Consider the following 25,161-nt stretch of genomic DNA (forward strand, 5'->3'; position numbering starts at 1 on the left):
TGAACTGAGACATTAGGATAAGATGAATAAAGGGTATATGTGAGCTGTACTATTTTTGTGACATTTTGTAAGTTAAAGATTATTTCAAAATAAATATTAAAAAATAATTTGATTTCAGGCAGATCAAGGCCAGAGAAAAAACATTTGTAAAGCCATTTCTTCACCATAGTTCCTAGCATATAAAACCCACTTGTTAAGCTTAATGCATATACATATATTAATCTCCTTGTAAGTAAGATCCTCTAATTTGTAATTTTATTCATTCAACTAAAGGCTTAGGCTCAAGTGTCTCTTTACATGATCAACAAAGAAAGAGTTCTGTGTGTTCAGGAGAATGTAAAGATACTTAAACGAAATAGAGAAACACTCTAAGCAAAAGCGATGCGCTAATTATGACTCATTTGTTAAAGCATAAAAATATCAGCTAGAACATTACCTGACAGACAATAAGTGCTTAATAAAAAGGAAAGCCTAAATCTTAAATAAGCTGCTAGATACCTTCTAGAAGGTAATAATTAGGACAGATTACTGCTGCATTCCTGTATAAATAGACAGTTAATCGGCAGGATCACAGGCATGTTTCTGAACTGCTATAGCATCTCTCATGCTTCTCTGTCAGATTAAGAAGTTTCACATAAAAAATTTGATTTTTATCTTATAATCAATTTGCCTTAAACTTTATGATTTTGCTTTTCCAAACTGTAAGTTTCTGTATCTTAAAAAATGCTTGGATGTAGCTTTAAATTCAGCTTTTCTTATCTTATACATTAATGGTTGATTTAATAAGTTTGTGATGAACACAAGCAATCTGAAGCCAGTGATCACCAATTAAATGGATAGGAATCCATAGATGACACAGCAGAATTGAAATGGTTAAAAAAAAAAACCCAAGGCACTCAGGAAAAGTGGAATTTAATATCTACCAATTCCACATGGAAATTAAATGCATCCTGAAACTAACCTCTCCAAATCAAACTCAAAGGAAAACATAATAACAATTCAGCACAATTCATTGTCAGGTTTTATTTTTTTTTAAATGTTGTATGGCCACTATTAAACTGTTTGAAACGTTGACCTCAAAACCCAGGATTCCTATGTGGGTTAAGAAAAATAAATAGAAATCCTTCCAAAGAGACTGGAAGCCTGCATACAGCCATGGGCTCAACCTTTGATCGGAGCCACATGCTGCAACCTCCAATTATTGTTCTCAGGCTCAACCTTTCCTCTCACTTTATTCTGGCAGCTTTCCAAAGAGGGACAGGTGGTTTTAAGGCATTTTCTTGGGTTACAAATCAAATAATATTTCATGGTTTTCACCTTTAATGGGCTAAGCAGAAGGCATTCGACAAAAGTCACTAGGGAGGTTTGGCGAAATAATTTATACTCTAGGGCATTCTTAAATCAGTAACTTGGCAATATGAGATTCAAAAAAAAAAAACAAAACAAAACAAAAAACATCTCACTGCTCCTTCCAATGCTGCATTGCAAAAGCTGCATTGTGTGTGTTTGTCTTGCTCCTTGGATGGACTCCATGTTCAGAAACTCATTAATAGATTACATTGGTCCTTACATGTTGTTTTCATTGGTGACAGCTGTGCTATAAGGTATGCAATGAAGTAAGGGATTGTTTTCTAACACAGGGCATTCTTGCCAGTGAAAGAAATGAACGCCCTAGAGGCAAGCTTTTGGGAAAATTAATGAATTTCACGCTTCAACATGAAATTCAGAACTTGGCGGTGACCTAAACACTAGGCGACCCTGGTTTTCATATGCTAAGAAAAGCAAAAGCCGAAGTCAATAGAAAATGAATTTACTCTTGGGTTGACTGCCATTATAAAATCTCACTTGTGTATGTGATAAGTATGACCATCAAAGGGTTCTTGAATAATGAGAAAATGTATTTTGGGGCTTCCCAGGTGGCACTAATGGTAAAGAACCTGCCTGCCAATGCAAGAGACGTAAGAGATGTGGGTTCAATCCCTGGGTTGGGAAGAGCCCCTGGAGGAGGGCAAGGTGACCCACTCTAGTATTCTTGCCTGGAGAATCCCATGGACAGAGGAGCCTGGCAGACTGCAGTCCATAGGGTTGCAAAGAGTTGGACATAACTTAGCCTGCACACGTACCTTGGGAACCGATCAAGGCAAGTCTTCATTGTAACATTCTGTTAAGCATTGTCATATTTGCACAGCTCTCATTCTAACTACAATTAAAGAGGTCGCAGAGTATGTACAGATAAAGACTCGTTCTGAGAATTCATATTGATGAGCAGGCTGTTAAATGTTTGACATTTAGAGGTAAAGAGAGCATAATTTCACGCGGAAGAACAGGTAGGCACCTGTGTGGTGCCCAGGAGACGGGATTCTGGGAACAATCTGATGGAGTTTAGTAGAGAAGTTGGCTACAGAATCATCTGGAGTGGAAACCCTCCAATGGTTCTTGGCATCCTTGCCTCCTATTCAAAGAACACAAAACACTACTATTCTCAGCATCCAATGGGACATTCCTATTTTGGGTACCACTGTTTCTCAAGTCAAGCAAGGCTAAAGAGATGGAAGAAATCCATGCTTGTCATATTCCAAGTAGCTTTTCTATTGGCCTATAGCATCATCTTTCTTTCATGTGTTTGTCTTAGTCAGATCTGATGTATTTCTTGCTTTACCCTCTCTTTAGTTGCCTATATTTAGACATGAAGTCCTATAAATTCTTACTTTCACTTCTATCATTAGCACTGTCTTCCTTTCTCCTTCTATACCCCATTTCAGTGATTGTCTCACTACTACTGGTCTCATTCATCTGAATCCATCCTTTACTCAGATGCCAAATTATTGCTTAGACCCTGCTATTCCTTGGATAAAAGTGTCCTGTGACTTGTCATTGCCTACAAGTCAAAAGAAAGTCAAGTATTTGACTGGCTTTCAAAGCTTCAGCCATCCAGGCCTGACCAATCCCACCTTCCAGTACAGCCAGCAAGTATGTCTATATCAGCTCGCCTGGTTTCTTCGCAAGCACTTAAGCACATCATGCTTATTCTTATCTCTGCACCACTCTTTTTCCATCTTAGTGTCACCAGATTCTTATTCACCTGAGCAAGAGCAAGGTCCTCTCTGCTGGGATGGACTCTGCCTCCTAGGAGCTAAGGAAAATCCAGAAACAGGGTAAGAAGAAGCTTGTGTGATGAAGTGCACTTTCTCTAATCTTGTCCACTTTGATTCTTTCTGATTAAGTATCCTCTTACCATTTTTCCTCTGTTTTTTGGCCTGTCTGCCCTGGTTATCTCTTTTGTTTGCAAGCTTCTAGTATAGCAAGCCCCCTACATATGAACAAGTTCTGTTCTAAGAGCATGTTCACAAATCCTATTTGTAAGTCCAACAAAGTTAGCCTAAGTATCCAACTAACACAATTGGCTATAAGGTACTATACTGTAATAGATTTATAATACTTTTCACACAAATAATACATAAAACACAAACAAAAGTAGAGAGGACATTTTAAATCTTACAGTACAGTACCTTCAAAAGTATAGTAGTACAATACAGCTGCTGGCATACTGGGGCAGGCATCGAGTGAAGAGGCAAGAAGAGTTACTGACTGGAGGGCAGTGAAAAGGTGGGAGCTGAAGGGTGGTCAGCAGCAGGAGATGGAGGGCAAGCTGCCATTTCACTCACACCTGACACTGATGAAATGCATGTTCTCACCTTTGAAAGTTTGCAACTTGAAGGTTGGTACATAGTGGACTGACTTACCTTGATCTTCTATCTTGTCGCCTACTCTGCTGCTTTCTATTTTCTGCTCATACCTTCATAGGTTAATCACCTCAAGGGAAACCCACATGGCTTCTCCTTCAGTGCTACCTTTGTGGACATGTCTAATCCTTCAGATGCATTATCTAGCTTCATTCTCACAAAGCTAAGAGGTGGGTTCTATTATCTCCAGTTTATTGATGAGAAAACACCTGGAGATTTATGACGGTTAAATAATGTTCTTCAAGTCACAGATAATAATATACATGGAGACAGGATTCAAACTCATGTAGTGATTCAAGGACTATTGCTCATACCTACACACTTAATTAAACTCCCACTTTGAAAGCATACATGGCATCTCTTTGGAAAATTAGAATTTCTCAGGAATGGGGAATATAGCTTTTGTTTCTTTTGTATCTACCACATGCCCAGTCCGTCTAGTCAAGGCTATAGTTTTTCCAGTAGTCATGTATGGATGTGAGAGTTGGACTGTGAAGAAGGCTGAGCGCCGAAGAATTGATGCTTTTGAACTGTTGGAGAAGACTCTTGAGAGTCCCTTGGACTGCAAGGAGATCCAGCCAGTCCATTCTGAAGGAGATCAACCCTGGGATTTCTTTGGAAGGAATGATGCTAAAGCTGAAACTCCAGTACTTTGGCCACCTCATGCGAAGAGTTGACTCATTGGAAAAGACTTTGATGCTGGGAGGGATTGGGGGCAGGAGAAGAAGGGGACAACCGAGGATGAGATGGCTGGATGGCATCACTGACTCGATGGACGCGAGTCTGAGTGAACTCTGGGAGTTGGTGATGGACAGGGAGGCCTGGCGTGCTGCGATTCATGGGGTCGCAAAGCGTTGGACACAACTGAGCGACTGAACTGAACTGAACTGATATGCCCAGTCTTGATCTAAGCACAAAAAAGGCATCTAATTGCACACTTCTTTGAAGAGAATTAGATGTATTCAGAAGCTGAGCTATATGATGGAAATTATAGATATTTCAATGGTCTAAACTTGTCCAATAGCATAACCATTACCCACTTATAGTGATTAAATTAAATTAATGAAATGAGAAATTTAGTTCCTCAGATGTATTAGTCACATTTTAAGTGCTCAAAAGCTACACGTGACTGAACTTAAATTAATCAAAATAAAATACAAATTCAATTGATCAGTCTCATTAGACATAGTTACAGTGCTCAGTAGGTACATATGGCTAGCTACTATGTTCGGCAGCTCAGACATAGACTATTTCTATTGATGCAAAAAATTCTATTGGACAGTGCTCACTATAGTAAATACTCAAATTCTCCCAATATTTCCCACATCAATTCATATAGCCAGAGACTCAGAGTTACTTTCTGAACAGTAAAACCTGGGCTCTGAAGCCAAAACCTGATAGTTGCAACTTACATGTTGTATGACCTTGGAAATGTCACTTATCTGTACAATGGAAATCATAATATTGACTACTTAATAGGGTTGTTGCAAAGATTAAAAGGGTAAAATGATTACAGTATTGCCTGATAGAAAGTAAATGTCCAATATCTGTTAGCTCTTATTGCTATGTATGTAATATTTTCCAAATGGAACCAAGAACCATACAAAAAGAGGAAGAAAGTTTCCTACAACTCTCTCATGGTTTTAGAATTGGATACTATAATTGTAGGTGAGTAACAAGACACACTTCAACATTCAACCTCTCATAGACACCCTTGATAAGTATATATTTGGATCTCAACCAATAAATGGTAGTATTAGACAGATATTGGGTTACCGTAAGTTTGCCAAATATTTTATATTCAGACACAGCATTTCAATAAAAAATACTACAAGGCTCATGAATGAAGGGATGCATGTACATATATATCTCACTTTGTGGAATCACTTTTTAGACGTCAGCTCCTATGCATGATCCACACCTTCCAAGTGTGCCGTGTAGGGTATTTGTAGAATTACTCCTCCTGAACACTCTGAGACTACTGTGGATTTTGGTTTCCCCATCTGGTTGGGTTTTATACATAGATTTTGGACTATGGAATACATTTCTATGACTATATTAACACAGAAGAATTTGGAACACAAAACTATGATAAGATAAAGAACTCATCTAAAAAGAAAAGCCTAGGACTTTGAATTTAGAAAACCAGGAGCCATATGCGTAAGTTTTAAGATGAAGAACTCCAAACTGCCCTCACCCGCTGATTGTCATGGATTCTGAGAAAATTCCCTTTCTTAAGGTCAGTAAACTCTCTTACAGAAGAGTGATTCCGCTTTCTCTGGAAGACCTGACTTTTTCAAGCTAGTATGAAGTTACTCATGATAGATGTAGGGCTGAGGTAAGACAGGAGTCATTTTCTGATTCAGTCAATCTCAAAGCCACATCAACTCTGGCAGCCAAAGAGGTGATAGTTGCTACTTCCAAAACTCTATCACATCTATTAGCTTATTCATTCCACTTGATATTATTTTGAGGCCTCTCATTAAATCAGTTAATTTCCTGAGCATTGAGATTTTAGAGGTGAATACTGTCTGGGTTTTTTTTTTTTTGTCATTTAATTATCAGTGTTATCTTTCTAGAAGATCTCAGCACTTTAAAGAATAAAAATATGATACTTATATCTCTTCTTGGGGTAATGTCAAACATTCACTGGTTTATTTTTTCATTTCTCTTTCTAATTTTCACTTATTCAGGGGTTATAGTAAAGGAAACTCTTAGTGTAGCAAATTGTTTAAATCCATGCAAAGGAAAAAAAAATCAAGGGTATATCTTTTTATGTGGGATTTATATATAAGCTGTTATTTGAAGGACAAGTTATATTTCATGCTCTATTTTAATTTAAATTCTCTCCTGGCTATCTTACCACATATCTGTAGACACAATATTTTTAAGTGACTTGCCAATTCACAATTTTCATATACCATGAAGGATCTCAAAAGTTTCAATTACTCCCAAGGACATTTTTTCCCATTTCCCTTTCAGAGTAACCAATGAAAACATGTTTTTAACCATCAGAATAATTCCTAGGGCTGTCTCTTCTAACCTGGCTTCACCTCTGGCTCCTTGGAGTATTTGCTCATGATAAACAATCCACAAAGAAAGGAAGATAAAAAGAAAACAGTTCAAAAAGTTTTTTATAATTGTTAAAGAAATAAGCCTGAGGGAAAAAGACAAACATTAAGGTGTGATTAGCAGCTCCACTTTTTTTCTTTTTTAAATTTTGGCTTCACAGCTTGTGAAAATGAAAGTGAAAGTTGCTCAGTTGTGTCCGACTTTTTGCCATGCCTCGGATTATACAGTCCATGGAATTCTCCAGGCCAGAATACTGGTGTGAGTAGCCTTTCCCTTCTCCAGCGGATCATCCCAACTCAGGGATTGAACCCAGGTCTCCCACACTTCAGGCAGATTCTTTACCAACTGACGTACTTTATAATTGTTAAAGAAATAATCCTGAGGAAAAGTGACATAAGCATTAAGACATGATTAGCAGCTCTTTTTTTTTTTTTTTTAATTTTGGCTGCACAGCTTGTGGGGTCTCAGTTACATGACTGGGAATGGAAACTGGGCCACAACAGTGCAAGTATGAATCCTAACTACTAGGCCACCAGGGAACTACTTCAGTAGCTCTACTTGTGAGATAATAATGAATTAAAGGAACTTTTAGAACAATTGGAAGACATACTTATACCTAATATATTTCTACTTAAGATCTAATTATATCTATGTTAATATAAATGTTTTGTTTATGGGAAATGAAGTCTAAGTACCCTGGTTTAACAATACTATTATTAAGATGTTTTAATAAAGTATGGCAGCATCGTACAGGACCTATTACTTGGGTTAAAATTAAGATTTTCATTTTCCCTATTAATCAAGACCCTCAAAGGGATTTGCATATTTTAGGAGTTTATTCGCCTCCTCCCTTTATTCATTACATTGTTCACCACATGAAGGATTTTGGTCACAGTGGTCCTAGGACTTGTTATAAGGTCACTATTTGTAAGCAGCCATGTGTTATTTTAATTTTTTAAATTAATTTTTATTGGAGTATAGCTTCTTAACAATTTTGTGTTAGTTTCTACTATACAACAAAGTGAATCAGCTATACATACACATATATAGCCTCTCCTTTGTGGATTTCCTTCCCATGTAGGTCACCACAGAGCTCTGAGTAGAATTTCCAGTGCCATACATGAGGTTCTCAGTAGTTATCTATTTTATACATAGCATCAATAGTGTTTTAATGTTGTCTTTAACAATCCACTAACTTTGCCCTATTTATATTTCTTGTTTGTACAACACAATCCTTTTTTCTACCTCATATTCCTCTTATTTCCTGAAATTGGAATTGCTAAGACTGTCAGTGGGCTAATGGTAGTGTTTGATTTTTGTCTCCATTTCTGGGACCTATTTAACTTGAAATCTGTTGAATTCCATTCTAAAGAATCATCAAATATTTTCTCTTGGCATGCCCCAAACCAGACATCTTGTGTTGTAGCTTGAACTTGAAAACATGACAGTGAAAACTATCACATTACTAAAATCAGATGTCAATTATTAAAAACAAGTGCTTTCTGCTATAATTGTCAAATTAAACCATTTATCTACAAGAAACACTGAAATTGAAGTGTAAATTGAAAGCAAAATGTAAAATCGCCAATACAAAGGCAATTCTGTAGAAACTTTCAATCATTTTGATGTGCTTGGCTTGCTCCTGGTAAACTAAATCCTTCTGTCCCTGGTTCTTATAGAAATTGGAGAGCAGGATAAGGCAGAAGAGGTATTTCAGTGAACTTCCCATTATAAATGGAACATCTTGTATCCTTAAGAATGTTGTACTTGCAAAAATTGGTATGCCTTGTTGCAGGCCATTGGTGGTGTCATATTATACTGCTCCATGAATTCCAACTTGAAACTCTAGAATATCATATTTATGGGAAATGGAGTAAGTACAATTATAAACTGTATAAAAGTTGAGTATGTGGGAACTGGAAGAGATGGATGAACAGAAGTTGGCACTGGGGACCCAGGAAATACCTATGCATACCTTAGAAGGACTCCTTGTCTATAACACCAAGGAATTTTAGGTTCACGTGCTTTGCCGGCTTTGATCCATGGGAAAGTCTGCTTGAGACTTTCAGAAAGGAAACTGCAGTGCCATGAATCCCCTGAGTTGCTGCTTCAAGATGAGCAATAGTAAGTGTTCAGAGGTTGGGAAATGCCTCCTTCCCCATGTGTTTGCTGAATCACCCCCTACATTAAACCACCCTTAAAACATTAACCCTATCGTGCCACAGAGCGATATTTTCACATATGAAGTTTTCAGAATGAAACCACTCTCCAAAAGCAGGAAATCGATAACAAATGCTGCTCATGAAAGGCTTCTGGGTACCAGCCAACTGTTTTCTTTCTTTCTTTTATTTTTTTCTCAATGGGTAGTTAGCACTGCTTATGGATTCTTGCAGCATTAGAGAGAGAACACAGCATATGATAAATGTCCATGAGAAACGAGAAATGTTGAATCAATAACTAAAGAAAGAAGGCAGAGGTTTGGGAGGGGTTAGATTTCAACTGATAGAAAATAAAGTAATTCTGTTTTTTTTTTTTTTTTTTTTAATCTTTCTTGGTGCTTTTAAGAATGCACAAGGGCAAACGTAAGTTCTGTAGCTAACGGTGAGATCAGATTCTACAATAATTGCCTTGACTTTTGTTCTTCAGTTTTAGAGCTGTGTTTCTGGCCTGTGTTATTGAATAGGCTCTTGTCTTCTACAAAGCAGAGATGAAGAAGCCTTGGAAGTTTGCTGCTAGCTACAGTTCCTGAAATGATTTTCTATGTTTAGGGTCTAGAGGTTTTTGAGACATGGGATTTATATACATCAGCCAGAGTCATATTTACTATAGAATTCTTTAAAACTAAAAAAAGTATCAGATTTATATTATAGGATTTCATGCTTAAGAAAATCTCTGAAAGAGGAGCATCTTACACAAATGCTTGAAATAGTTCCTTGTGTGTATTCTATATTCTTCTGAAATGCAACATCTCACAGTGCATATATTTTATAAAAAGTGAACCCAAGTTTATTTATATGAAATGATACATGTTTATCTAGCAACATTTTCCCCAGATAGCAAGTTGAAAATACACTAAATACCTTGAGGATGAAATGACTCTTGCAGGTGCTACGAAAGTCATCTGTGTCCCCAGGTGGCCATTTATAATCTGACACATGTCCTTTGACTGACCTAACACACCTTCCTTGCACCTGGCTTTAATTTACAACTTGATAGCAGCTGTCACAGTGAAAGAAGCAGGCTCATTACCTGATTTGTTTCTGCCATCCCTGCACTCATCCAGGGATCTGTGCTTTTTAAATGACTGAATTAGCCATACTTCCCTTAAACGAGTAGACCTATAAAGTAACACAGAACAGCCTCTGACTGCATTCCCTTCCATGGCTCTGCCTACTTGTTTCCATTCACTCCATTCAATGGATGTGTACTGAGCCCTGTTCTTAGCAGGCAGGGCCTTGCTGGCTTGACTCCCTTGCTTAAATCAGAGCAAGGTCCATGGTAGACATGTGCTGGATTTACGAATGAATGAGAGGATGAATGAAGAGTATCCACTGCTTTGTCTCTTGGCCTAGCACAGATGTGGTACTTACCTTAGGTTTCACATTTGATGTTGTCACGCCAGTTTTCTGTCTTGAGACTTGGTTGGTTTGAAAGGAGGAAGAAGCCCAGAGAGTTTGATATCATTGGTTTGTCTGATCTATGAGTGCAAGGCCTAAAGGCCTAAATTAAATACAAATTGCCCTTCTGTCTCTCTCTCTCATTGGAGGTTATCAGTAGATCAGGGAACTCAACCTTTTCTGGACAAAAATGAATACACGTCTTCCAAATCTTATCAGTTCAAGTCCGTGTCAATGGTGGTGAGAGTGGGTCATAAACCATGTCAAAAATTAACCAAATAAGTATTTAAGAACCACTGATAGATCATGCTATACCTATTGAAATTGTCACAGACATTTGCTAATACTTGGAGCCTATAAGGTAACAATTGTATGCATTATGGCTGCTCAACATCAATTGTGTTTGACCAACGATAATTCAATACTTAGTCACAGAATGAGTACTTTATTCTATACTTATCAATCTAGGGCTTCTCTGACCCCCTAGATGAAGTTAAGTCCTCCTGAGTAATAGACACTTAGAATCCTGAGCCTCTGTTTTTTTAACACCTCATCACAATTGATTATAATTAATTTAACTACATTTAGTTCCCTGAGGGCAAAAAAAGTATGTTTCTAGCTTACTCAATATAATGAGTTGAATTAATATGTTAAGATTATAAGCATCTTACAAACTAGAATAACCTAAAAAGTTAAGCTCCAGTGTTGGGAAAAAAACATGGTAAGGTCTCACTTCTACATGGAACTATACAGATAATTTCACCTTCTATTTATCGTAATAAGCCTCCTGCAACATTTCAGTGTTAAAAAAAAAGTACAGAACAACATGGAATCCGTCTTTAGTCTCACCAACATGTGCCTCCCCTTACCTACAAAACTTTTATTTTTCCTAATTCTCACAGTCTATTCTATTCTCTAGTTATAGAAGGTACCAGATGTTTGGGGGAGGCCGTTCCACACATCCTAGATTTTAAAATAGAAGCAAGATCTATTGTAGCTGTATAATGTAACTTCAGCCTTAACTTCTGTGCTCACCAGCTAGGTGTAATCTGCAATGCGGTTGGTCGTCAGTGGAACTGTTCTTATCTGTGGAATGCTGGTATCCACGCCAAACACTCAAAAGAACCATAGGATATTACCGAAATGGCACGTTCTGTCCACAATCCATTTCCCTCTAGGAAATTTTAATTTACATAAACACTTTTCAAGAAAACCCTTTTGCATTTAGACAACTGTTAAAAACCAGGCTAGAATAAGCTGAGTATGAATATACAGCAACACCTGGGGTAAGTGCCTAAAAGAGACTGTCAATATCCTCAAATTATTCTTCTACTGCAGGTTTCAAAGAGGGAACCAGCTAAAAGCCACTCACATCCTTCTGCTCCTGGGAGCGGTGGGAAGCGGGGCAGGAGCTTGGATGCAGCAAGTGGGAGATACAGGTTGAAGCCTGCCTGGGCTTTTGTACTGGGGAATCCCTCATGCTTCTAGGCAGCAGCGGGCACCTCCAGAGAGAGGCAAACCCAGGCTTTCAAGTACCCTACAATGGAGCTGGCAGCATCTTCTTCAAAGCTGCCAGCAAACTTAAGAAAAAAAAAAAAACCTCTTTATCCAAAAAAGGAAAAAAAAAGTTCTTTTTTAAAAAAATAATAGTTAATTAATAAGAATCTTTAGAGCTGGGTCTCCCCTACTTTAACAGAGCTAAAATTTCTAAAGAATTATGAAAAAAAAAAGAATTATGAAAATATACCACAAGTAGAACTCTTTATTTTTTCCCTAGGATTTAAAAAAAAACAACTGCAGAACTTCAGAAGTGAATGTGAATACCAGTGGGGTTTTTACTTGAACACTTAAAACATTTCACTTTATCAGCAAAGTGTCTTTCTTTTGACATGATGCAGACACCAACTGAATTCTAAATCGTTATAAATCACTTTCAATTAATTCGAGGCATTGTAAAGATTATGAGAATGTGCCACCAATTCAGTCCTCGTTGTGACTGCTGGTTGACTGCGTGCCACTGTTAACCGTTTAGATGAGCACGTAATAAAAAAACAACTGATAAAATGTATAAACCAGGACATCAGTGTGGCAGACAGACACAGCACGTGCAGTTGACAGCAGTGGGAATGAAGGGTTTGATGACGAGACACTGGAAATCTAGAGTGATGGGATGCAGGTGCTAAGCAGAGAGAGGGCTATTATATATAATTTTTGCTGAATTACTGATTTGCTCACTGATCTTTGCTGCTGCATTTGTGAACACTGTAACACTGCCATCTTGGATGTATCCGTGTGGAAAATGGACTTGGCACCTTTGACTAATTCATGTAATAAGCTGGTGAACTCACACCTCACATCCAGACAAGTATTAGCAAGAACATAATTTGCCCTATAAGTCTATGCAGCTGGTCAATTCTCAATGCCGCAGGTAAGAAAATTGAAAGAATTTTCTTAGCAATCTCTAGTACTAATAAAAAATGATACAGGGGAGCAAGGGCTATGAAATATATTAATGCAGGCCCAACCACCAGCTTCCCTTCAAACATATGGTAAGACACCACAGGTAACCCCATCATAGGTTAAGTTCAAATTTTAGTTTTTTAATCAAATGATTTTCCAGGCATTCCATTTCACATCAAATTGACACCTAGGAAAACCAACTGATTTAAGCATAAGGATTTGTTTCATGTTAAAACAGCCAACAACACTGAGAAAAAAAGCCAAGCAACAAGTCACTGTTGCTCTTACAAGTTAACAAGCCCATATTCTAATTTTTGATCATGTCCTGCTCTATTTAACAAAATCCACATGCCTACTTTCACCAGTAAATTGCAAGCTGACCAAAACAGTTTGACTGCGTTATGTATTTTGGCAATTTTAACCCAACAGTATGAATAATTTTTATGATTCAAAAGTGATGATGCTATGAGAATTATCTGCTTTTTTAACAGGTAAATCCTTTTAGATTTCTTTGTGAGTACTTTAATGTGGTAACCTTAAGCTTTCTTTATTTATAGTTTGCATTTAACTTACAGATTTGTTTTACTTTTCCCACTCAATGATTTATACAGTTGTTTCAGTTTAGGCTTTACATATGTAAGCGATAACATGATTATACCAATATACTACATTTGAGTTACTTTTTCTTTTGAATTGAGTAGGCTAATGAAGGATGCAAGTGTTTTTAAATTAGTATTATTTAGGTAGAATGTCTTTGCCAAAATTCATCTAAACTTATATTTTAGAAGTTCAGATTTACATGTCTAAAAAATTCATACCTCTCTCCAAAATCTTAGCAAAGGACAAAAGTCTTAGCAAAGAATCACATCTTTTTGAGTTAGAAAGGTACCTAAGTGACTAACTTTTTAAAAACCCCCTCATTTCTCAAATGAAGTAACTCAAGATTATACAAATAGATTTTGTCCTCCCACTGAAGAGAAAGAGTAGAATACATCAATTTATTCTCTCCGTAATGATTTCTGAGATCTTTGTTAGATTACTTCCATTTGGATCTACCCACTCTAAAATCTTTCTAAAACTTTACAACCATTTTCTTTGGCTTTCATAAGCGAAATGGTGTGTTAGCTAATGAGTTTTTCTGCCAAGGCTGACTGCATATTTTTGCGAAGGTTTCTTTGCATTCTGATACACCTTTTTCCTTTCCTACCCAAATCTGAGATGTCAGAGACTTTACTCAAGCCTTCTAGTTTAGAGGGTTGCATAAACGATGAAGTCCCTCTGAGGCTGAGGAATGCCACTGTTATTGGCCCCACTCTGCTTGTCACAATGTAACCCCAGTAAATGCAGTTGAAAACTACTTTTATTTGAAGGCCATTTGACAGAGGGGGAGAAAACACATTTACTCTTTCAAGGCCTGCGTATTTTCCTGGGAGAAGCCTGCCTATGAAATTTGTCCTTTTATCCTTGGATAGCAATTTGGGAAATATCTTTTGGCAGTGCAGTCTCCTGAGTGGTTTCTGCATCTTCAGACCACAGCAGTGATTCACAGACCTACTCTGTATCTCCCCCACCTCCCTCCTGCCTCCTTTTTAAAGACGGGAAGGCTGTTTCATGCTGCTGTGCTGAAAACATTCTTCTCTGGAGGCTGAGGAAGAAAATCTGCATATTTCAGCAAAAATATTGAGCTATTTTCACCATCGATGTTTAAGGAAGGAAGTGTTTACTAATATCTGTGATTATACTGAGACCCTACAAATAAGAAACAGACAGGACTGTGGGCTTTTTATTACAACAAGATTCTTTTCTAATGTGTCCCTTACTCATAGGCACTCCCAGAAATTCAACAAGATTACGTCTATCTTCATCAGACAGATCAGCTACTGCACTACAGCTGGCTCATACTATCTTCAACAGGACAGTCCGTCACAATAGAACAAGAAGTCTTATTTTTCAGGATTAAAAAAATGAAGAAAAATGCAAAATAATATTTATGATTTTCTAAATATTCTGTGTGTGTGTGTTTTAATCCTCCTAGTCTCTACAAGTCATCACCACTTTGGACCCGCCCATCAGGCATCCGTGGTAATGCTCCTTACCTATAAACAGGTTCCACTCGGTGTCGAGATCGGCTTGATTTGCCAGGCAGCCTTTCATGACGTTGAGGCAGTAGTTATTGCATGGTCTCACCGTGGGGAGTCCTCGACAATAAGCGCAGTATAGCATCTTCATGAGGGCACGGATGCAGCCTGGGGTCGGGCTGACCTAAAGATTTATTGAAAAAAAAATCAGAAATAAGAAGGATGGAAGGGAACAAAGAAGAAGTGATTAATTTTCTCTTTGACAATGAAAAACAAAACAAAACAGGGAAATGGCTCTGATAAACCTTCAACCTGGGCAGCAGGCTAAAGGAGCCATTAGAATCTCAATCCTTTGCAGTACTTAATCTTGAAGTCAGTCAATTCCGCTTTAATATTTCTGTTCAGTATAAGAATAATCATTTTTCTTGAATTGTCCTTGCCAACATTTTGATATCTATGTCATTGCAATTTAGCCCTAAATCCTAGACACTGTTTCAATGAAACAGAACATGCAATGAGATAATGCATGTGAAAGCAATTTCCAAAGTTAACAGCCCCATAAAAATGAAGGTATTATTAAAGTTTAATGTGACACCTTTGGAAAATTTTCCAACTGGTTATTTGACCCTGTTTCTAAAGGAGGTTGGCAGATACACTTCCTTTGTACATAACTTTTTAAAAACGATCAATATCAACTTGTCTGGGATTTCTGAGATCCAGGCCTGTTCAGAAGCAGTGGAACTGCCAAGACATCATCTTCAGGCATCTGAAGCTTTGCAGTTCTGGGAACTTTGGAAGATGGATCCAAGGTTGAATATGAAGAGAAATCCTTGCAGCAATTCAGAGGAGCTACTAATCCACTTATAATGAAGTGCTATTTGCCTTGAATACGATAAGCAGTGAATGGTTCTAAGTTAATCAATTCTAAACCAATCAGGTCTTTTTTAGACTCACTGAAAATTCCAATTTGACTTTTAAGAGGACAGAATATTTAAAATGGAATGGACCCAAACCAGAAAAAAATTACAAAAAGCCTTTTTTCATGGCTGGATACAAACATTGTTATTTAGTCACTAAGTCATGTCCAACTCTTTGCAGTCCTATGGAACTACAGCCCGCCAGGCTCCTCTGTCCATGGGATTTCCCAGGCAAGAATACTGGAGTGGATTGCCATTTCCTTCTCCAGGGAATCTGCCTGACCCAGGGATCCAACCTGTGTCTCCTGCATTGCAGGCTGATTCTTTACCACTGAGCCACTGGGGAAGCCAGATACAAACATTTGTGACATATTTTTTGGACATTTCATATAACATTGATGTTTTAGTCAAGAACCTGTTTCTGTTCTTGTGGTCTTGCTCTGAAGACAAGTCTAATCTGTATTGTTTGGATCTCCTGGAGAGTTAGAGTCTTATTGGATAGACCTGGGCCCCCAGGTGACAATTACACGCCCAGAGACTTCAGATACTGACAAAGCATGACGCCAATGTAAAGATAGGGCAGTAAAAGGTATTTCCATATAAATGGATATTTTCCACTACTATAGCTTACCTCCATCATTTTATCCTTTGCCTGGAAACCATATTTGAGGTTTCTAATGCAAGATTTTGGTTACTGTAACATTTTCTTAATTTTATGGTGTACACTGAAAAAATTAATAGAAATCTCAATTAAATAGAGTTGGGAGTCCAGAAGGGGGAGCTCTCACACCTGCAACGATAGCAAAGACAAGGACCCAGCCAATGAAAAGCCAAGGACTCTGTTTACTAGAACAGAGCTCCCTGCTTCCTTTTCTCCTCCAAAAAGTGCCCTCCTTCCTTTTCTGAATTGAGTTCTCTCCTGATCCTGAATAAACCCGTCTGTGCTGGAGAAATATTTGACAGTCTATTTGATTCAGACCAAGAAAACTGACAAAGTTCCTAAGTTATTATTTCAAGAAATGAAGCCGTCTATTATCTATCATCTACCTATCTATGCACCAAAAGCTCCTGTTATCCTTTTAATTTTTTTTGTATTTTCTTTCCAAAATTTTATGAACATTTTCTTCACTGATTTTTTTTCACACATCTCTCTTTCTCATCCATCCATTAATCCACCTTATTTTTAATGCATTTCATAGTTAGGATTATCCTTTTGATTTTTAATTTTCCTGATAATTTAATATTGGCTTTAATAAAACAGAATTAACCTGATCAACGATAGAAGGTTAGCACTTTAAGTAGTCCAAATCAAATAAGCACAGTAGAATATAATTGGCCTTTTTTTGTTAAAAAAAAAAAAAAAGGAGAATGGTTTAGTATCCACTAATGCTAAGATTTATTTTCCAACAGCAAAACCAACAGAAAATGAGAACAAAATAGAGGAGTCTGGTGACTTTTCTTCTGAGCTCATGTCAGTACCACCATATCTACCTCTCCAGATAGAATTGCTGTTGGTCAGTCGATGAGTCCTGTTAGACTCTTTGTGATCCCATGGACCGCAGCATGCCAGGCTTCCTGGGTTCGATCCCTGGGTTGGGAAGATCCCTGGAGAAGGGAATGGCTAACTACTCCAATATTCTTGCCTGGAGAATCCCATGGACAGAGGAGCCTGAAGGGATACCATCCATGGGAGTTGCAAAGAATCGGACATGACTGAGCAATTAAGTTTCACTTTTTGAGACAGGATATTTTGTTGAAAATGCTAAATTTTATCCACAATTGGGCAGAATTAAAAAAAAAAAAACTTTATCCACATGTATCCCACATCATTCACAGAAAATAGAAAAATTCTGTATGTGAAATTCCAAATTCTTATACATTTTACTTATTTGGTATGGTTGCAGTCCTACAAACCATTGTTCATAGCACTTTCATTTTCATAGCCTCGAAACTACTCTCCTGACATGATGATGCCTTTCTCCAGAGACCTACCCTATTTTCACCCAAGGTGGCTAAGCTATTTCTTCCTTTGACTCTGCTGAATGTTTGATTTCCATGTCAATGGTGTTATATATGCTTTGCCCTTTCTCACTCAGTGTGCCAGTATAAAGCTTAGTTATTAGTCGCTCAGTAGTGTCTGACTCCTTGAACCCCATGGACAAGTCCACCAGGCTCCTCTGTCCATGGAATTCTCCAGGAAAGAATACTGAAGTGGGTAGCCACTCCCTTCTCCAGGGGATCTTTCTGACCTAGGGCTTGAACCCAGGTCTCCAGCATTGTGTCAATAAGTGGAGATGAAAATTTGACATCTTTGTAGGGTATGGACTCTTTCTCATCACTATAACCTGTACCACTCTGTATAACATGAACATCATTATAAGGTATTACAATTTAGGTACTCAATAACTGCTTTTTCAATTGAACTCTCTATTGTGGTTCTCAATTCCCTGGCCACATTGATATTTGAAGAAAAAGGGAACAAGATAGCTTGATACATCTTAGCATTCAATTGTTGCTTTTAACTCCATTTTCAAAGGTTATTGATTGTATTAATTCCAAAGTTTTGAGGCATTTGTGTGTATGTGTGTGGGTATTGGAACTAGGGCAATTTTCTCAGTCTGACATTTCAGAAGAGTCTCCAACTCAGAGTAGCAACCAACAGAGAAAATTGAATACCCTTAATAACCTAAAAGAACAATGTTGTTCAAGTTAAATGTGGCTTTCTCAGTACTCTAGGAAATTACATCCTTTCTGGTCAAATAAAGGGCATTCGAAGAAAAAAACAAAGTGTGGAGGACAGAGCTGAAACTTTTATGTTCACAGGCCATATTTTTTGAAGTGACAGAACTGCGTACTTGAATTAGAATTTTTGAAAAATGAATCACTTCAAACTGAAGACTTTCAGAAGTAAGCCTTTGAAAAGAGGTTGTTTCAAATGCCAATTGCATTCAAATACCAATAGGCTATGCCTATTTTTAAAATGTATAATAGTATTTTATAATTGTGCTATTATTCTTAAAAATTTTTTTAATTTCAAAATCAATATAGACTCATAAGAAGTTGCAAAACAAGTAGAGTCCTGGGTACCCTTCACTCACCTTCCTTCAATGGAAACACCTCATAAAACCATATCAAAGCCTCATAACATTTCCAGGCTCCTCTATCCATGGGGATTCTCCAGGCAAGAATATTGGAGTGGGTTGTCACGCCCTCCTCCAGGGGATCTTCTCAACCAAGGGATCGAACCCACGTCTCCTGCATTGCAGGTGGATACTTTATTTCTGAGCTATCAGGAAAGCCCAACATTGATACATTGCTGCTAATGGATTTATAGAACTTATTCAGTTTTCATGATTTTTTAAGCTTTCATTCTTTGCATATGTGTGCATGTTTATACTTCTGTGCAATGTAACCTTATGTATGGATTAGTGTAACCATACCACAGTCAACATACAGAACTTTTCCATCACCACAAAAGCACACTCTGTTATGCTCCTGACCCAGCCCTTGTCCCTATCACCAAGCAACCACTAATCTAGTTTTCATCGTTATATTTTATCATTGTAGGAATCAACTAGTATATAACATTTTAAGCTTCATTTTTTTTTGAACTGAGCATGCCCTTGAGGTCCATCCAAGTTGTTGCATGTATTCATTCCTTTTTATTTGATGAGTAGTATTCCACTGTTAGATGGGGAAACAGTGGAAACAGTGGCAGACTTTATTTTTTTGGGCTTCAAAATCACTGCAGATGGTGACTGCAGCCACGAAATTAAAAGACGCTTACTCCTTGGAAGAAAAGTTATGACCAACCTAGACAGCATATTCAAAAGCAGAGACATTACTTTGCCAACAAAGGTCCCTCTAGTCAAGGCTATTGTTTTTCCTGTGTTCATGTATGGATGTCAGAGTTGGACTGTGAAGAAAGCTGAGCACCAAAGAATTGATGCTTTTGAACTGTGGTGTTGGAGAAGACTCTTGAGAGTCCCTTGGACTGCAAGGAGATCCAACCAGTCCATTCTGAAGGAGATCAGCCCTGGGATTTCTTTGGAGGGAATGATGCTAAAGTTGAAACTGCAGTACTTTGGCCACCTCATGCGAAGAGCTGACTCATTGGAAAAGACTCTGATGCTGGGAGGGATTGGGGGCAGGAGGAGAAGGGGACGACAGAGGATGAGATGGCTGGATGGCATCACTGACTCGATGGACATCAGTCTGAGTGAACTCCGGGAGCTGGTGATGGACAGGGAGGCCTGGCGTGCTGTGATTCATGGGGTCGCAGAGAGTCGGACACGACTGAGCGACTGAACTGAAATGAACTGAATGTGAACTTTGACTATTTTAAAAAATGTATCGATAACTTCCTAGATATTCAAAGCAGACTGGGAAATAAATTTAGGTAAAGGAATAAATTTAGATGTTTATAAAAGTGATTTCCGATTTCCACTTGGCAAAATACAATAATGTTTTTAAGTGAAGAAAAAAGAAGTTCATGGTAACACATTCTTTTTTATAATTACTGGTATTTTCACCTTACATGTTGTCCTTCACCACTAGCACCACTTTGTCACAAATTTACAATACTGGGGTGGGGGAGGGGTAGAGAATAGCCAATGGTTCTTACTCTGTTATCCCACTCGTGGAAAGATAGACACAACATTGTGAGTAAACCAAATGAGATTTCAGTATGAAATCCTTGCATCTTGGGTGTAGTCCTTCTGTTAACATCTTTTGATGTGGTTTATATATAATGAAATTATTTAGAGTTGACTAGTTTTGAATAATAATAGTACAATTTGAAGAGTAACATTACAATTTATAACAAGGATTCCTTGTAAAATTACTGAAAAAATAAATAACATTAAACAATTGATGTCTTAGTTCATAAGCTTGTAGTTTTTGATGTTGTTTACATTTTGTTTAAAAATCTTTTTTGATGTGGACCATTTTTAAAATAGTTATTGAATTTGTTACAGCATTTCCTCTGTATTATGCTTTGGCATTTTCAGATATGGCATGTAGGACCTTAACTCCATCACCAGTGACTGAACCTACCCCTGCTGCATTGAAAGGCAAAGTAAAATCTTAACCACTGGACCACCAAGGCAGTCACCCTATGTTTCCTTTTAAAAAAGAATACAAAACAAGTCCTTAATAAATCTGTATTGGGATGTAGACTAAGTCTTATCTACCTGGCTAGCTATATGTGTCAGGATGTTATAGCAAGTGATTCTTACATTTTCTAAATGTGACTTGAGGCATACCATACCCTTAGTCATGTATTAACAAATGGGTCTTTAATATACTTGAGATTTCTGTATCTGGGGCAACATTCATGCATTGGTGCTCACAATCAGCAATTCCTAACAGTAGCCAACGTAAAACAAGATTTTCTCTTAAAGTAGTTTTGAAAATCAAGAAAACGTGAAAGTGATAAATCTTTACTTGAACATATAACCTCTCAAGTACTTGTTTCTATAGAAATCATACAGCCACAATAATCAAATAAACATGGATGTCAGAATACAGACAGATGGGGCTCTCAAAAGTTGAACAAGTTAATGTAAAGGAATGACTTAACTAGAATAAATTAAAATGCTTTTGAACAACAGTAGATGCTATCCTCCGCAGTTGATAACCAATTGCTTAAATAATGAGATTTTTTACTCATCATCTTAATATATTAAGAGATATTTTAAGTGTCTTCTGAAGGACTTCCCTGGTGGCTCAGATGGTAAAGCATCTGTCTACAATGCGGGAGACCTGGGTTCAATCCCTGGGTTGGGAAGATCCCCTGGAGAAGGAAATGGCAATCCACTCCAGTACTATTGCCTGGAAAATGCCATAGACAGAGGAGCCTGGTAGGCTACAGTCCATGGGGTTGCAAAGAGTCGGACATGACTGAGCGACTTCACTTTCACTTTCTGAAGGCCTCAAGAATGATTAAATTACATTCAAATTAGTTTTCATGTTAAGTAAGTCTAATTATAACGCTTTTAACTTCAGCAACCTATAAACTGGCTTTGTAGTAACTTCGTGAGAATTTAAATTTGCTTCTTCTTTGTTCACTCATGCAACTTTCATTAATTCAACTTTTATGGTGATGAGTGTGAAGAACTAAATAGTATCTTGATGAGGGTGGAAGAGAAGAGTGGAAAAGCTGGCTTAAAACTCAACTTTCAAAAAGCTAAGATCATAGCATAACTTCATGGTAAGTAGATGGGGAAAAAAGTAGAAACAGTGACAGATTTTATTTTCTTGGGTTCCAAAATCACTGAAGACTGTGATTGTAGGCATGAAATTAAATTATACTTGCTCCTTGGAGCAAACGTAGACAGTGTATTAAATAGCAGAGACATCACTTTTCTGACAAAGGTCCTTATAATCAAAGCTGTGGTTTTTCCAGGAGTCGTGTACAGATGTGAGTTGGCCCATAAAGAGGGCTAGCAGTGAAAAATTGATGCTTTCAAACAGTGGTTCTGGAGAAAACTCTGGAGAGATCCTTGGACTGCAAGGAGATCAAACCAGTCAATCCTAAAGGAAATCAACTCTGAATATTCATCAGAAGGACTGATACTGAAGCTGAAGTTCCAATACTTTGGTGACCTGATGCAAAGACCCAACTCACTGGAAAAAAACCCTGATGTTGAGAAAAATTGAGGGCAGTGGGAGAAGGAGGTGACAGAGGATGAGATGGCTGGATGGTATCGCTACCTTAATGGACATGATTTTGAGCAAACTCTGGGAGATAGTGAAAGACAAGGAAACCTGGCTTGTTACAGTCCATGGAGTCTCAACGAGTCGGGCATTACTTAGTAACTGAACAACAAGATGGGGAAGAATAAAGAGACCTCGTACCAGTGTTGGGATGCTCAGAATACATTCACTTCCAGGGAAAAAAATGCTTTGTATTGGCAAGTGCAATGTAAAGGGAACCCTAAAAAGGGCATTTGGCTCAAATTTGGGAAGTAGGGATGAACACAAAGATGACTTTTGAAGAAAGCCATGTAACAGCAAGATCAGCGTGGGGGAAGGGTAACATCACAGAAATGGTGAAGCAGGAAAGTCCAAGAATCAGTCCTTCCACTGAAGCAACCATGAAACTAGCAAAGATTGACAGAATCACTTTCTTGAAACTTTAGAATCTAACTAGAAAAAAAGAACTCATAGCAATTAAGAGAGTGCTTCAAAATAAAAAGGACTGCTATCACAACAAACAGCCCACTCAAAAAATGGACTGAAGACCTGAATAGACATTTCTCCAATGAGGACATACAAATGGTGAACAGGCACATGAACAGATGTTCAACATTGTTGGTTATTAGAGAAATGCAAATCAAAACTACAAGGAGATATCACCTCATACTTGTCAGGATGGCCATCATCAAAAAATCCACAAACAATAAATGCTAGAGAGGGTGTGAAGAGAAGAGAACCTTCCTATGCTGTTGGTCAGGAAGTACATTGTTATAGTCATTACAGACAACAGTATGGAGGTTCCTTAAAAATCTAAAAATAGAGCTACCATATAACTCAGCAATCCCACTCCTGGGCATATATCCAGAGAAAAACATGATCTGCAAAGATATATGCACCACAATGTTCATTGCATCGCTCATTACAATAGCAAAGACTTAGAAGCAACCTAAATGTTTATTGACAGAGGAATGGATAAAGAAGATGTGGTACATACATACAATGGAATATTACTCAGCCATTAAAAAGAATGAAATAATATCAGTTGCCTTGCCATGCATGAACCCAGAAAGTGCCATATTGAGTAAAGTAAGTCAGATAGAGAAGGAAAAATATTGTATGACATCTCTTATATGTAGAATCTAAAAAGAAATGATACAGATATGAACTTACAAAGCAGAAAGAAACTCACAGACTTAGAAAATGACCTTATGGTTGCCAGCGGGGAGGGATAGTTAGGGCCTTTGGGAAGGTCATGTACACTTCGCTATATTTAAAATACACAACCAACAAGGACCTCTTGTTTTGCACATGGAACTCTGCTCAATGTCATGTGGCAGACTGGATGCGAGGGGGTGGGGGAGAATGGATATATGTATATTTATGGCTAAGTTCCTTTACTGTTTACCTGAAACTACCACAACATTGTTAATCAGCTATACACCAATACAAAACAAAAGTTTAAAGTTTGGGGAAAAAAAAATAAAATGGACTGCTAAATTTCAGTAAAAAAGCATTGCTAAATCTCAAGCCTCAAGAAATTTAAAATGATCGTAATCATACAATGCAGCTCCTCTGACCAAAACAGAATAAAACTGGAAAATAGTGTCCGAAGGAAAACCTGAAATTTCACAAATATGTGGAAACTAAATCACACACTCTTATATGACTAAGAGATTAAAGAAGAAATCACTAGGGAAATTAGAAAATGATTAGATAAACAAAAAATGAAAATGTAACATGCAAAATTATAACCACCAATGCCTATCTTAAAAGAGAATATCTCAAATCAATAACTTAATGTTAAACTTTAAGAAACTAGAAAAACAAGAGGAAATCAAAACCAAAGTTAGCAAAGGGAAGAAACCAATAAAGATTGGAGTGGGGATAAGTAAAATTTTAGTTTTAGTTTGCTCTTCTTTTTCTAGTTCCATAAGGCATAGAGTTAAGTTTTTGATTTTAGATCTTTATTCTCCCAGAAGTGGGGAGTGAGGCATGGGATAGTCTCTCCCTCTGAGCTTCTGGAAAGAATCAATTCTTCTGACACCTCGGCCTCAGATTTCCAGCCTGCTGAACTGTGAGGAAATACATTGCTGTTGTTTTAAATCATTTCATTTGCGGTGATATGCTCTGGTAGCCATAGGAAAGTAATTTATATACCAACAAATTAGATAACTTTGATGAAATGGACAAATTCCTAGAAACATACAACCTACAGAACTGAATCAAGAAAAAACAGGAAATATGAAAGAAATCTGTATCAAGCAAAGAGATTGAAATAGTAAACAAAGACTCCAAACAAAGAAAAATCCTGAACCAGATGGCTTCACTGGTTAATTCAACCAAACATTTAAAGAAAATTTAGCAAATATCCTTCTTAAGCTTATTCCCAAAATAGAAAGTGAGGGAATACTTCCTAACTCATTCTAAGAGACTAGCATTACCTGATACCAAAGCCAGAAAGACATAATAAGGAAAGGAGAGTATAGAGCAGTACACCTTTTAAATCTAGTTTTAAAATCCTCAACAAAACACTAGTAAACTGAATCTGTATTAAAAATATTATAAACCATGTCCA

At 37.5% G+C, this 25,161-nt stretch overlaps 1 protein-coding gene across 1 annotated transcript in view; it reads right to left on the bottom strand.

Moving 5' to 3' along the window:
- GPC6 (glypican 6) overlaps positions 1 to 25,161 on the bottom strand; it is a 1,225,779-nt gene that overhangs the window by 362,467 nt on the left and 838,151 nt on the right. The window contains exon 4 of the mRNA XM_005687698.3: positions 14,989 to 15,154. Within this exon, the coding sequence (XP_005687755.2) occupies positions 14,989 to 15,154 (166 nt within the window). The remainder of the gene's footprint in view (positions 1 to 14,988; positions 15,155 to 25,161) is intronic.

This window comes from Capra hircus, chromosome 12 (genome assembly GCF_001704415.2).
Source record: "Capra hircus breed San Clemente chromosome 12, ASM170441v1, whole genome shotgun sequence".
Classification (NCBI taxonomy): domain Eukaryota; kingdom Metazoa; phylum Chordata; class Mammalia; order Artiodactyla; family Bovidae; genus Capra; species Capra hircus.